The sequence below is a fragment of the Mixophyes fleayi genome, chromosome 1 (genome assembly GCF_038048845.1).
Source record: "Mixophyes fleayi isolate aMixFle1 chromosome 1, aMixFle1.hap1, whole genome shotgun sequence".
NCBI lineage: Eukaryota > Metazoa > Chordata > Amphibia > Anura > Limnodynastidae > Mixophyes > Mixophyes fleayi.
In genome coordinates this window covers 396,265,590-396,280,316 of record NC_134402.1, presented here as the reverse complement: position 1 = coordinate 396,280,316, position 14,727 = coordinate 396,265,590, and the positions used below count along the sequence as shown (strand labels likewise).

At 39.5% G+C, this 14,727-nt stretch overlaps 1 protein-coding gene across 2 annotated transcripts in view; it reads left to right on the top strand.

Moving 5' to 3' along the window:
• The window catches only part of SKIC3 (SKI3 subunit of superkiller complex), a 124,689-nt gene that overhangs the window by 96,690 nt on the left and 13,272 nt on the right, over nucleotides 1–14,727 (top strand). For both annotated transcript variants that reach the window (XM_075181094.1, XM_075181103.1), the window contains exons 37-39: nucleotides 2,427–2,585; nucleotides 6,095–6,247; nucleotides 8,609–8,736. In XM_075181094.1, coding sequence (XP_075037195.1) covers nucleotides 2,427–2,585; nucleotides 6,095–6,247; nucleotides 8,609–8,736 — 440 coding nt within the window. The remainder of the gene's footprint in view (nucleotides 1–2,426; nucleotides 2,586–6,094; nucleotides 6,248–8,608; nucleotides 8,737–14,727) is intronic.

Below are 14,727 nucleotides of genomic sequence, written 5' to 3'. Positions count from 1 at the left end.
CAACTTCATATAAAATGTTATCACACTCTTCCCTGCAAAGAAGCTAAAGGTACAACAAATTGCAAAGGGATCACCTGGGCACAGTCCTTCCTATTTCACAATTAAGTGAACACACCTTTGCTATACTCAGCCTATGCTTGTTTGCCTTTTTTCTGCCATTCCGCCTCTCCACACATACGGAGTAGAGTGTAAGATGCGCCAACGTCTACATACGGAAGTTTGCTTTACGTTCTTTGGTGTACATGCGCAGTCATGAAATGTATATCTTACACAAAAAAAGTAGATGTCCAATACTACATAAACCCCAGTGTGTCTTTTTACCAATGCCACAATATCTGTCATTGTCGGTTTCAATCAGTCTGTGTATGCACATGTTAGTAAATAGGTTCTATAGAACAGTGGGGTGTTTTGTGCAGCAATCCTACATGCGAAAGTACTAAAAAAAAAAAAAAAAATGTCCTTCCTCTTTATACCACGCTCACGAGGGCCTCAGTTTAGTTTAAGTGCCCAGCAGTGCAGTGGACATTTTTTTTGTTTAGTTCATGGTTTTGTGGCAGCACACACATGTAATTCTTCCTCCCAACTGGATGATTTGCTGGACGTGGGATTCGCCGGACGGTAGTTACAGATCCAGTAGACTGCAGAACTGTTATCCTCTTCCTTCCAGTTGCACAGTTGTCAATTGTTTTCAGGAAGCAACAGAGTGCTTGCTCTTGAAGCAGAACTGATTGGGTCTACGATTTTAGCTTCAACAGTTTCGCTCGTCGGACCTTCTGACTTAAGGCCTGGGAGGCGGATGTCGAGTCCAAGAGAACTCTGGAGTCCCTTCCATTCTCTGGAGGGTGTCTTGTTTGGCTCTGAGCTTGATTACATCATTAGTCTGGCCAGTGTGGGTAAAAGTGCTTTTCTTCTTGTTAATGTTCCCAAATCCAAAGACTCCAGGTTTTGCTCCTTTTGGTTCTCGGTAAGATTGAGAGGTCATCGCACCAGAGGCCGATCTTTCAATCCTAGGGCAGGTATGTAAAGGGGGAGAGAGGCTTGGGCTGCCATGGTTTTGGTCAAGCAGTCAACATGACAGGCCTGGACCATCAAAAATCCTTAAACGCTGGTGGGCAGATTCAAGATGGAGTTTTTCAAATCTGTAATAAACTGCTTGAAATAGGACACGTTTTTGATGGCTTTGGACATCAAGGACGCTTATTTACATATTCCACTGTTGGACAGATATCCGTGCCTTCTGAGGTTTGCTGTTAATTACCATCATTACCAGTTTCAAGCTCTTCCGTTTGGGCTCACCATGGCCCCAAGGGTTTTCACAAACGTCTTTCCCTGCTTGGACAATTTTCTCATCAATGCTGAGTCATCATCCATGCTTCTGCCTCATGCTGATGACTGTACAGATTTTGAACTACAAGAAGTCAAAGTTGATTCCGTCACAACAGATGTTAATTTTGGGTCTTGTTTTCAACACCCAGAAACAGGGGGTGTTCTTGCCACCAGACAAGATTCAAGTTTTATTTAGCTGCCAGACAGACTTCAGTAAACTTCTGCATGAAATTTCTGGGAAAGATGGTATTGGCTTTTGGGACTGTCCAGTTTCCTCAGTTTCATGTGAGGGGGTTACAGACAGAATTTCTTTCAATGTGGAACAGATCTCTCCTGTTCCTTTTTAGTCAGGTTATGCATCTATCCCCAAAGGTTCGCCAGTCTCTCTCTCCTTTGGTGGCTGCAGAGGAAGAATATTTGTTGGGGTTGTCCATTTTTGATCTGGGATTTAACTATGTTGACAACAGATGCCAGCCTTCAGGTTTGGGGGGCTATAATTCTTCATTTATGCTTTCATGGTCTTTCATTGAAAGCTTGGATTACTCCAAGGTCTAATGTCTTGAAACTTGGAGCAGTGTTCAATGCTATGTTCAGCACGGGGCATCTGCTCTGAGGATGGGTAGTGATACAGTCAGACAGTGCCATGAAGGTGGCATCTAACACCCATATGTTTGACATATATTCTATAAGATTCAGCTTACATATTATGGCTCCATAGAAATTAATTTAAACATAATATACTGCCCCCATGACATTTGTGTGCATATAGCTATATGCTGCCCCAGTAGTTTAATGCATATTCTTTTCTGTCTACATACTGTAGTAATACACTGCTAACCTTTGTTGACAATATATAGTAATACATACTGACTTTTTGGTGTATTGATGTATAAACTGCCTCTCTACATATTGCATATAATAATGTAATGTCCCACATTTAGCTGCTAGCATTATGTGCTTTATGTTATGAATATTTTCATTTTGATGTTTTGTATGGGTGTCCCATATAAACAGATAAATAGATACTTGGGAAAATAGAAGTATTTCATTATTTAGGACTGGCATTATTTTCTTTTTTGTTACTATTTTATTTTTTTCAGGGATTAAAAAACTGCACAGACCAGCCGTCCTTACTTATGCTGTTAAGGCAAGTTCAGTTCAAACAGCTATTACAGTCCCAAGCTGCGTTCTCCGAGCCTGTTCTGGAGGAGCTTAAGAAGACTGTGATGTCAAACTCCAGTTCCCATACTGCCTGGCACGTGAGTCTTATGGCATTTCTGTGCAGTGACCAGCAGGTGGCTGCACTGATGCAGACTATTTTGTTGCACTAAGCGTATTATCTATATCTCAAGTGTAATAATATTACCTGCAGTGTAAAAGGTTTCCCTCTACCAAGGGCAACAATTCCTTTAAGCCCATTTTTATTTTTATTTTTTCATTTTTCATTGTATAAACACAGCAGATTTTGTTTGGTACTGACTTGTGTGTCTATGACATATTCACTGCCTAATACCAGATATGTTCAGGCTAGACGGTTCTCTTATGGAAAGCTGCAGTTCATGTATCCACAGATAATTATTAAAAGAGCAAAATAAAAATAAAAAAACATTTTAGATCGGTGTTCAGTTGAAAAGTAGATCACAGGTAACTACAAACAAAATGATGTAATCTCACAGCAACCAATCCGATTCTAAATGTCACATTTAGAACTGGTCGGAAAATGAAATATTAAAAATAATTAGTAATACTCATCAATGGACTATATCAAGGAACTGCTTGATAACTTCTAATATCCTTATCATTTGCAGTAGGGTGTAGCTTAGCCTATATATGAATATTCCTGTTAAAGTATATTACCTCTTCCAGCTGTGTGGAACAACATTTACCAGAATGTTTTACCATCCCGGGAAACAAGTAGATTCACAGGTGTCCGACCTTTATCCATCAGGTGTAATGCTATTGAGCATATTTGAAAATCAATATGTCTGTTTGTCTTATGAGGTGCCCACCAACTTCCCCACCGGCAGGGAAGGGCTGGCAAATTTTAGCCCGTGGGGTAAGACTGAGTTACACAGCCTATTAAGAACAGTTTAAAGGAATAAAATGCTGGTGGCCAGTCACCCAGCCCAAGGTAGCCACCATGGGACCGGCCGAGAGACAGATGTCCCACCGCCCAGCCAGCCCCTGGTGTCTTCGCCAGCTTCCTCTCGCCTCCCATTGCTCCACTGATCTCTAATCTCTGTTATCCCATCACCAGTAATCAATAATGCTGGATAAATGTGTCCTGGATGACCGACTAACCACACTTTCAGCCTTCCTACAATTCTTTCTCCGTTTGCCCAACCGATAGAAGGCGAAATTGGCAGAGTGACTCTGTTGAGCCACAAATAAGGTACTACAAAGGCAGGGTCACACGGCATCGTGGTATTGATCTCCTTGCTATAGCTGTTACCTTAATTTCTAACACTGTAATTCAACAATTGCAGTCAATTGTGAGTAGAGTAACCTGCAGCCGAGATAGTACTGTTAGTTTAGGCTGTAGCTTAGGAGGCTTGGCCGAAGCCACTACCTGAGCTGGCAGCATGACCCTGACTGTAGGACTACATTACTTGCAGTTCAGCAATGTCACTCGTTTATCGTAGCCTTTTACTGCTTGGCAAACAGGGAGACCAGAGCGGAGATGCAAAGCTGACAGTTTAGTGTTACAGGCATGAAAATAAAATGTGCATTCACTGCCACTAACACCATGCTCTATCACCAGATGTTTTTGGTATACAAGTATTAGACATCAGAGGTAGATTGGGAGGCGAGAGGAAGCCGGTCGCGAGGTGTGAGTTGGGTTATATTTTTGTTGTGATGGAGAGTGGAGGGTGGGACGATTGCAATACTACTGATGGCTCTGCTCAGTGTATGTCATAGTGTAAACAAGCTATCCTTAGCAGAGTCTGGAGGTTAGGCATAGAGAAAGTGCATTATGACTGGGTGGTGTGGAATTTGGGGTAGGATGATATATATCCACAAAAATAGAATCCCCTGCACCTGCTACTTTGCATTAGTAGTCAGAAAGAATGTTTCATGGTAGTGGAGAGTAGCTAGCCAAATTGAATGATTATGTTGCCCAAGTTAAATTAAACTTATAAAAATACGATTTCTATCTGAAATGAATGGTTGTCAGTTTTGGCTGCTCCTCTACGAGACTTAATTGGATGGGTCTGGGCAGACAGCCCAAGCAACTGGATCATATTGGTGATTTACCAATGACCACACACACTGACAGATTGCTGTTATCTGGGACCACATTTTGTGGCAGTCACCACTGACATTTGAAGTTCTGTATTGAATTCCTGCTCTTTTGGATCCACAAATCTTAGATTTTGGATCTGTTCTTATGGGCACTATAACATACATTTTTCTAAAATTATTTATGTAATTTATTGAAAATACTTTCTCCATATATTTGGCGGTGGAAATGCTGCAGTCGTCACAAGCCATATGAATAGACCATCCATAATTCCTAGTGCGTGTCTGGGTTTTTTGTGTGTGTCAAATGTAAGAGATTTTCATTTCAGACACTTGTCCTTGGTAATCTGTGAAAAAAAAGTATTAATTTGAGGCTGTTGATAAAACTTTGCTCTTAGTGATTCATCTTCCAGCCCACACTGGTTCTGCACAGCTGTGTTATAAAGCAAACTTTTTATCTCATTAGTGAAGCTATGGGCACCAACATCATAAATTCCTCATATCTATTATTTTAAGTATAAAAAGACTGTGACTCATGCTTTGTATTAGAAACAGTGCAGGTTTACATTGTGCATATATAAATGATTGCTAGAATACACTAATATTATCATCGCTAAATATATTTAACCATTTCTGGTCAATGCTACCTTTTAAACTTTCTCCTAATTTCAATTTGGTTTTCTTGGAACTCTTTGACTTCTGTATGAATTATATTAATTTCAAATGGACAAAATACATCCATTTATTGGCTGGTGTAGAGCCACAGAGCTTGTCAGCCTGTGAAGAACTGCACTGTCTGACTGTTAATACCTAGTCTTGTTTTATTACTTTGTATGTTCCCGATTGTAAAGCACTGCGTTATATGCTGGCAATATATAAATAAATACTGATTTGTAGGCACTATAAAATGTAATGTATGTGTGGTGATGGTAAAGCTTTTCTAAGTTAAATCCTGTGTGCTTGATCAACTGTGAGGCATAAAGGAAAATTATATAGCGCTCTAATAAGACTTTAGGCGGATGATTCAATTATCAGCAATGTTCCGCAGTTACCTACATGCGGCTGTGTTACCCCATGGAGGTAATGATCTTTGCTAAATTATGTTCGCATTTCATAGAGGCGCGAATAAATATGAGCAACATTTTTCATTATCACATGGTTGCTACGGAAGCTCGAGAGGTAACAGGTTAAAGTAGGACAGCGCTATGTGACCGCAAGAAATAGCTAAGAAGTGTTGGCAGAGCACATTGTGTCTGTGGCACAGACACAACCTCTCAGGAACCATGCACTTTGAAGCATTGTTTATTTACAGTTTAAACTAATTGAACAATGTGCAGGTGTGATAGCAGACCAATGCTAAATGATGCAGGGCACTGGGGGTGTTTAGTTCAATAAATGCATCTCCCGATGAAAAACAGGCACAACTGTAACATTGTCCCTCTAGTGACCAGTTATCATTGGTTTGTAGACATGTTTTATTCTTTTTAACAAAGAACGGTTGTGAAGTGTCATTGTGCTCTTATTTCAGTGGTTGGCTGAGGTGTACCAGTCCCAGGGCATGATGATGGGGGCAGAGATGTGCTACAGGAAGAGTTTACAGCTGGCATCTCAACAAGGGAACTGGAGTGGGAAGCTCTCAAGTCTGCTGCGATTAGCTCTACTTGCACTCAGAGTTTGTATGGTAGGTCTCTGGTATAAACCAGCACTCTGTTCTCTACTCAGTCCAGCAGCCACTTAGTGTAGGTCGGTTGCCTGTTGGCATTCAATTGCAGGAGTAGGCTTATTACATGTTGTTCCACCATTGGCTTTCACCATTCGTCTCATGGACCATTTTTGAACCTGGGCAGGGATTTCAGATACCTAGAGTACGTCCTATGCTTGCTCCTGAGCCGCAGCACAAATATACAGAGAAAACAAGCCTAAGACATTATATTAACTTTACCTTTTATTGTAACTCTAGTTAGGAACTAAAACATCTTCAAAACTTTCACTAGAAAATAAGTTATTTTGTATAATATTCATGTTGCCTTCATTCAGTATTGTATGACTTCCTTGGCTTGGGATATTTAGAAAGGCAAATTTAATACATATTTTTTGTGTAATGTGTTCAGTTTTACTGAAAATTCAGTCATTTAAATTTCTGATTACACTTTGGGACATATTCAATTGTTTACTTTTTCCGCCGTGGAAAAAGTATTACCGTTATTACGGTAATAATAAGCCGGATTTCAGCTCGCAGCTCCCTGAGCCGCACATACTATGCCACGTTGTGATTTTGTAATGAACGTTTAATAGATGCATGTAATCAATGCGTTCTTGAAACTCTGCTGCTATTTTATCTGTTGTTTCTTGTCTGTACCTTTATCAGCTTATACCCCATTCATACTGCACCAAAAACCCGGGTTTTTGCAGAGGCACGCTGAAAAACCCGGGTCTTGGTGCAGTATGAATAGTCCAACCACAAAATCCCGGGTCTAAAATCCCGGGACTTAGATCCGGGATTTTGCGAGGGGTAATTCCCGTGTTGGACCCCGCTAGCCTGCAGTATGAATGGTGCAACCCATGTAATTCCCGGGTCTCACCATTCATACTGTAAAAAAAAAAAATTGTGAGGTAAAAAAAAAGATTTTAATTAATAAAAAATACATAAGAAATGTTTACTTAACTTATTTTCAGCCAACGGTGTCTCCGGTGCGTTGCCGGCTGTCAGGGGGACCTCTGGGTACTAAAATGACGTCATTTCTAATGGACTAGAAATGACGTCATTTTAGTACCCAGAGGTCCCCCTGACAGCCGGCAACGCACCGGAGACACCGCTGGCTGAAAATAAGTTAAGTAAACATTTCTTATGTATTTTTTTTTAATTAAAATCTTTTTTAACACTTTTTTTTTCTAAAACCCGGGTCGGGCAGGTGCAGTATGAACCCGCCCGACCCAGGAATCTTCTTATCTATACTGCCCTGTGCCCCGGCAATATCCCGGGTTAACAACCCGGGATATTGCCGGGGCGGCAGTATGAAAGTGGTATTAAATGAGACTGTATATACATACACCTTTGCCCTGTGAAAAAGTGGAGGTTTTACAATAGCACATAGAGTAGCTAGTAGTCTATCTACTCTCCACTTTCACATAGCAAATGCTCTTTCGATTTAGGGAGGTTTACCTTTACCCAAGATTTTATTAATTAATAACTTGCTGTTATAGGGCTGCATTCCTTCTTGTTCCTTTTATTCTACATTTTACCATCACATTTATATGTAAAAAAAAAAAAAAGCTTTATAAAGTAAAATGCTAAATAATTCATAATATAAAGAACTAGAGTTAACCTGTGCAGTTATTTTCAGATGTCATAACAGGGGAATCACAGGGCTAGGGCAAGAATATTTATCTATCTTTCTTTTTGGTAATATAGGTCACCTAATATATTTCTCAATCTGTGTTTTTCATCTGTCCGCTGGGCAATATTGTCTCTTGATGGTAAAATGTAATGATATTATTAACATATGAGTCACTCAATCACAGTAAGTTGGCTACTTTAGATTTTCAAAAAACAAAAAAGTGTTTTATGCGCAAGGTTCCTCTGTGGGATGTTCGGGGTTAAACCGTTTGCTTAATATTGCTAGCACCTAAGCGAAGATCTCTGTACCTTTATTGTTGGTACAGCACGCATTAGCCCCTTGCGCTGCACTGAATCGTATGTTTAGGAGATCAACTGTACTCATGGTCATATGAGCAAAGCATTACTTGGTGCTAGCCATCAGGACCTCATCTAAACATAGTGAAGTGCCTGTGAAGTCCTATTAAATTACAATGGATACATTAACAATCCTGAGATTTTAGTAAAAGCTCCTCTAAGTTGGCAGCAAGATAAGTTTTGCTATAAAAGCTATTTTACATTTCGCTGCTTGCATTAGTTTTGAGAGTGATGAAAATCAATAAGGAAAGCACTGTGAATATATATATATATATATATATATATATATATATATATATATATATATATATATATATATTTTTTTTTTTTTAATATTGCTTATTTCAGGCTAAAATTCCCGACACTCGCTGGCCAGCGCTTCTGCAAGAGGCCACAAGTGAGGTTTTGAAAATGACGTCTTGTCCTATGGCCATCCTGCTGCAGGGTATCCTACAGTTCACCACTAAAGGCTCACGGTGAGTAATGCAAATCGATACCCATTGCAGTTGTTTTTATAATGCAGTATTGAAACAATGAGAGGACCTGACTCGCATTTTAGAATTATGACCATCTTTTATTAATAAATCACCGACATGCTAGATAGATCTATACTAAGAGCATCACTGACAACCAAATAGGCCAGGTACAAAATTAGATGTAAGAAGCTGTACTGCAGATACACATGTTTCTGTATTCTGTGCAAATACTGTAAACATCGCTTTTTGCAAGGCGAATGTATTAAAATGTCACACCAGGTCTACAAGTTTGTTGTGCTCAAGTCTTTAAATAAATCCTATCCCTGTCTAACACCTGATTTTGACCGTCATTGTACTATATTTCATCTCAAAGATGTTTAAACATTTTATTACATATTTACATATGATCTTAGGAGTTATAGTGTGTAACTAATTGGGAAATGGAATCTTGGCTCTCAGGGTAAATGTGTGTTCCATTATTACGTCTGGTTAGATATGCAGGGACTCGTCAGAATGCTATTATAGTTGAGAGGTGTTCAGGCTATAAAAATATTTATATAAATAGTAATTCTTTAGGTCTGTGCTGGACAAATGGTTAGTAGCCAGTGCCGATCTTTATTGTGGAATCATTTTGAACTTGAACAGGATTAGACCCCAGTTGTTGATAACCTCTTTCCTCTGGCACCAGGTAGCACAATACCAAGACCATACAGGTTTAAAATGATAAAAGTTCAGTCTTTAGTTTTAATAGCAGGTTGAATCTGCTGGGGGATGGGTAGTGTTTATATTAGGAACCTCTTTGCCACTGCATCAGGTTCTGGCTGTTACTGGTTGTTCCCTAGTTGTTGCACATAATTTAATGCATCATTCAGCAGTGCAGTGATTAACCTTTAAACTGCAGTCTAACCTGCCACCTTCCAGCTACATGTGAGACTTGCCCTGCATTACATGTGAGTGCCCTGTCTGTATAGTCATCAACAACATGTTTAAGGCTCCCATGTGTCCCGTACACCTTTTTGCCACCTTTAATTTAGAATATTTGTTATGCTGTCATTCCAGTTCAGGAGAGTGATTCACAAGCTTACAGTACTTCTTACTGCTTCATTGAAGAATAACACTTTATGCAGAAAAAACTTTCCTCTTAGTTGGGGCAGATTAACCAGAATGTGGTTTTAGTACAGAATGTGACCTCAAAAAGCTACTTACATAGAGAATAGATTTGTGAGAATCTGTTCTGATCTTCATACATGAAGAGGAGGGACCGCCTAATATGTCATGTTCTTTTCTGTGTTTACATCAATATATACAACCCTCATGGGGATAAATCACTAATACCTGTGTGCAGCCATTAAACAGTGTTTTTGTGCTCTCGTAAAAGCACTGTATAATATTTCTAACATTGATCATCCTTTACTATGGAAGATGGGTCTTAGATTACAAAAACATCTACATGATAACAGTGTATAAAATGCTGCCTATGACTTCTTGTGTTTGTGTTCTGCAATCCCTATCTCTGAATTTAGTGTGTATTTTCGAGTTTTGCCAGCAATACAGAATATTGGAATATATGTGCATCCATGTTATTATTTTTAGGGTTTTGCATATTTCGGTGGGTATTTTGTACCAGTCTGACATACCATATGTATAGGTAGAAAATAGAGTAACTTGTAAGGCTGGGTACAAACTACAGTGTTTTCAGACGATTATCGGGCCAATCACCCGATAATCGAGTGCTCAGCTCAATGTTGCATTAGTGTGTACGCTCCAGCGATGAACGAGCATCGTTCCAAAGCACATAAATCACTTCACTTGATTGTAAAACTGGATTAAAAATCTTGTTCATCGATGGAACAATGTTGTTCCAATCCTACAGTGTGTACATACTCCCAGCCAATTGCCTGACAAAATGCCGATAGTTCCTCATTCAGCGACGCCTTTCTGGGCGTATATATTTAAATTTTTGATGATGTCTCTACGTCTGTCACATGGTGCGCTGTCAATATGTCAAACAAATGGGAATCGTGTTCTTTTAATGGAGAAGCAATAATAAAACTGTTTTTACATTTTTCATATGTCATTTATATGTTCCTGTATACAACATGCATTGTTAAGACATGGGAAAATACATATTCTCATTAAACTAACATTTATTTACTGATGTAACGTGACCATCTCTTCAATTCTGCATTATTATTTTAACATTATTACATGTTTTTTCTTATACCTCTGTGTATTTATTTAAAAAAAAAAAAATTAACGGCAGAGTAGGAAGACCTTTATTAATTGAACCTATTATGTACACCTGCGTCCACCCTGTGCCCGTACAAAGGACATTGCTCACTGGTTTTGCCTTTATTTCAGGCCTACCTATCTAGCAAGTTTACCCAAGAAGCCGTAAGCAAGAAGCAACAAACCACAAGCTTTCTGTTGATTTATTGTGGCCATTATATTAAAATAAATCGTAGTAATTGTGCAGTTGCGAACGGAGTTGACGAAAATACACTATAAACAAAGCTGTACCATAGAATACATGGTGATGATGTATTTCCTTTCCTGGAATCTTTGTTTGTGGGTGTTGAGTGCTCTGAGGTTCAGCCTTTTATTTAAATTTATTTAGCATATTGCTGCTGGGAGGTCTCATATCTGTACAGAGTCGCAATCTTTTGAGAAGATGTTACAACAGACAAAAGCCACAGCCCGACACTAAATTGGGTAAAAATCACTTAAAACATGTATACTGTGTACGCTTGAATCGGCATGCTGATCAGAACTTCAGTCATTGGTAAAATCATTATAGATAACAAATCGGTTGAAAATCTTTGTAGTGTGTACCCAGCCTAAGTCTCCATAAAACTGCAGCACCAGACAGTCTGTATAACAAATCATACAACAGAATACGTACATACAAGGTTGACCAAGAAGGTACAGGTTACTGCCTGTGAGAGCTTACCATTTTACTTGGAGCAGCATTCCCCCATTTTTAGAGGTCTGTGTCTGAGCCTAATGTTCATCAATCTGTCACAGACCTTTCCACCCTGAAACTGGATGTTTTATATAACTTTTAATTATATGTGGTTTAAGTGGAGATTTCTTTGTTCCTAAAATATTACTTAAAATTCATTAAAATGCTGACGAATTGCTTTTCTAACTGAAGGTTTAGGTAGTTTTTTTGCACTCATTTCCAGTGTACAATACTGTAACACTGGTACGCTTACTTATCCCCTTAGGACAATGGCAGATCCAGAAGGGGTGATGGGGGCACTCACCCCCCTCATAGCAGTGGACGCACAATAGATACATGTGCCTGGTAGCCGAGAGGATTCTGCCTGGCTGTTCCAATTTTGTTTTAAACACAATCTTAGCGGCCGGGGAGAATCTTCTGTCTGGTTCGATCCAATCAGAGTGAAGGGCATGCATTTCTCATTTCCCTTTAGCTCATAAAGAGGTTTGAGGAAATGGCTGTTTTCCGCTTTTTACAAGCCTACATTTCTCTAGAAAGCTTTGGCCTCTTGCCAGAGGTCAGTCAAGGCACCTAAAATTGATATTAATGGCTTTTCAGTCGCCACCTGTGGCCCACTGGATCTAGCTTAGTTTGTGTGTTCTGGAAGGCAGTCTTCCGCTTAAGCAATAAGCGGTTCAGAGTTATCTGCTCTGTCCTACTTTTCTTCATTTTCTGGAATGTTCCAAACTACATACTTAGATGTTATGTAAGCCTTTCTGAAAAGCATTGCCTTTTGCTTATACTGCAAAATGGTAAGTGAAAAGCTACCTTGAGCCTTGTCTTAATACTCATGTAGGTTTTTCAAGTCATTGTAGTGGAGGGTTTCCACCAAACAGATTTCAGCATTACCCGACTTGCATATATTCTTAAGATTCCCAGTTGAATATTGTTTATATAACTGAAGTAACCTCTAGGAGAATGGTAAGTAGTGGTGTCCTGGGGGCCTTTCCTTCCCACCTTGAAGATTTTGAGGTATCTCCCGGATTGCTGAATTAGAAGAAGATGCATTTAATGGCCAACAAATGCTTTGCTCCGATGCCAATGGGGGACACAGACCTACCCACCCTGAATGTCCATGTTGGGATTTATGGACTATTATGGTTGATCTGCTCAAGCCTGATCCTAGATTTATAACACCTGTTCTTTTTGTCTGCTTCACAATTGTTGAGTTGCTACCTAGTTCAACAAGTAATAAGTTATACAGTCAGTAGCCACTTTATTAGGTGCACTTTTCTAGTACTTATTAGGATCCACCATTTGCCTCTGGGACAGCCTGAATTTTTTGTGGCATGGATCCAACAAGGAGCTGGAAACATTCCTTAGAGGTTCTGGTCCATGCTGTCATGAGAGCATCACACAGCTGCTTTGTGACATGGCTGGAAGTAGCCATTAGAAGATTGGTAGACTGTGGCCATAAAGGGATATACAGGGTCTGCAACAATACTCTGGTAGGCTGTGGCATTTAAACAATGCTCCGTTTGTATTAAGGAGCCTAATGTGTTCCAAGAGAACATTCCCCGCACCATTACCCCACCACCACCAGCCTGGACTGGTAACAGAAGTCAGGATGGATCCAGGTATTCATGAGGTTTATGCCAAATTCTGACCCATCTGAGCAGAAATTGAGATTCATCCGACCAGGTGACGTTTTATCCAGATTTGGTGAGCCTCAGCCCATTGTAGTCTCGGTTTCCTGTTCTTAGCTGACAGGAGTAGATCCCAGTGTGATCTTCTGCTGCTGACTTCAAGGTTCAACATGCTGTGCATTCAGCGAAGCTTTTCTGCACTGTTGTAATGCTTGGTTATTGGAGTTACTGTTGCCTTCCCCTTCCAGTGAGCTTCCCTGCTATAGTGCCACCAAAGCCTAGTGCTTTACATGTCAACCTAATGAACATGTTGTCATCCTGACTGTCTACCTTTTAACTGTGGTTTAGATATTGTGAATGTTCAACATTCCAACTACATCACGGGTGTATATCATTTATGGTTGCAGTAAATTGTAATGAATCATTCAGGCATAAATCGGATATTACTACAAAAATACTAGACGTACCTCCGATAGCACCATCATTTACTATAAATCAATGTTCCATGGCATCCTCACTTAGCATGAGTACCCCAGGCATCTCATATACCCTTTTCCTGTCTGTACATTTGCCCACACTATTACCAGAGGTCTTCATAGTTCTTTACTCTAGAATGAGCCACATTATTCCCTCACAGTATGTGGAATAATGCCTACTGCTGGTAGTTCTAAGGCTACGCACTCAATTACTACATTCATTATCTTTCACAGTTTGTCCGAAATATAAAATTTATTCAAGCAATCTTGCTGCAGCAGCAGAAATGGATGCCTGTTGTGGTGTCTGCTGCTGATTCGCTAAGTAGATATTTTAGTTACCAACCCCGCAAGTGATATAAAGTGATATAAATTATACAGGAGATACTGTTAAAATGATTTGAGCACTAAAAAGTTGTGGCCTTTCCTATTACTCTTTTAGGCAGTTTAATGGGTTCCTTTTCTGGAGCTCAAAGTGTGGAGAATTTGCCAGCAGTGATTTATTGTAATAGGCTAATGTGTAGATATACTTAATTTAAAATTTAATCTTGAACTAATGCATACTGTCTGTGCATAAATTATAGACATTCTGACGCCTCCGTAGACTCTCTTTAGTGGATTATTTGCTTTCTGTTAAGACATAATATTATGATAAAAATGGCAAGAATCAGCTACTGCACTTAAATTATTAGACTTTGGTGATCATTTAGAACAAAAAGACTCTATACATAATGCATGTCTTATGGCAGCCTACCACCTCCTGTGTGGTGCCTACACATCTGCATAAATGTGTCTGATATTGTGGCCAGAGATAGCGTTGCAGCCACTGTTCACTTTCTTCCTGTTAACTCATTCTCACTAGATGCAAATGTGCAACGTAAAATTGCTTACCTGTATTACTGTAGCCAATCTCCTTCAATCATATTTTTTC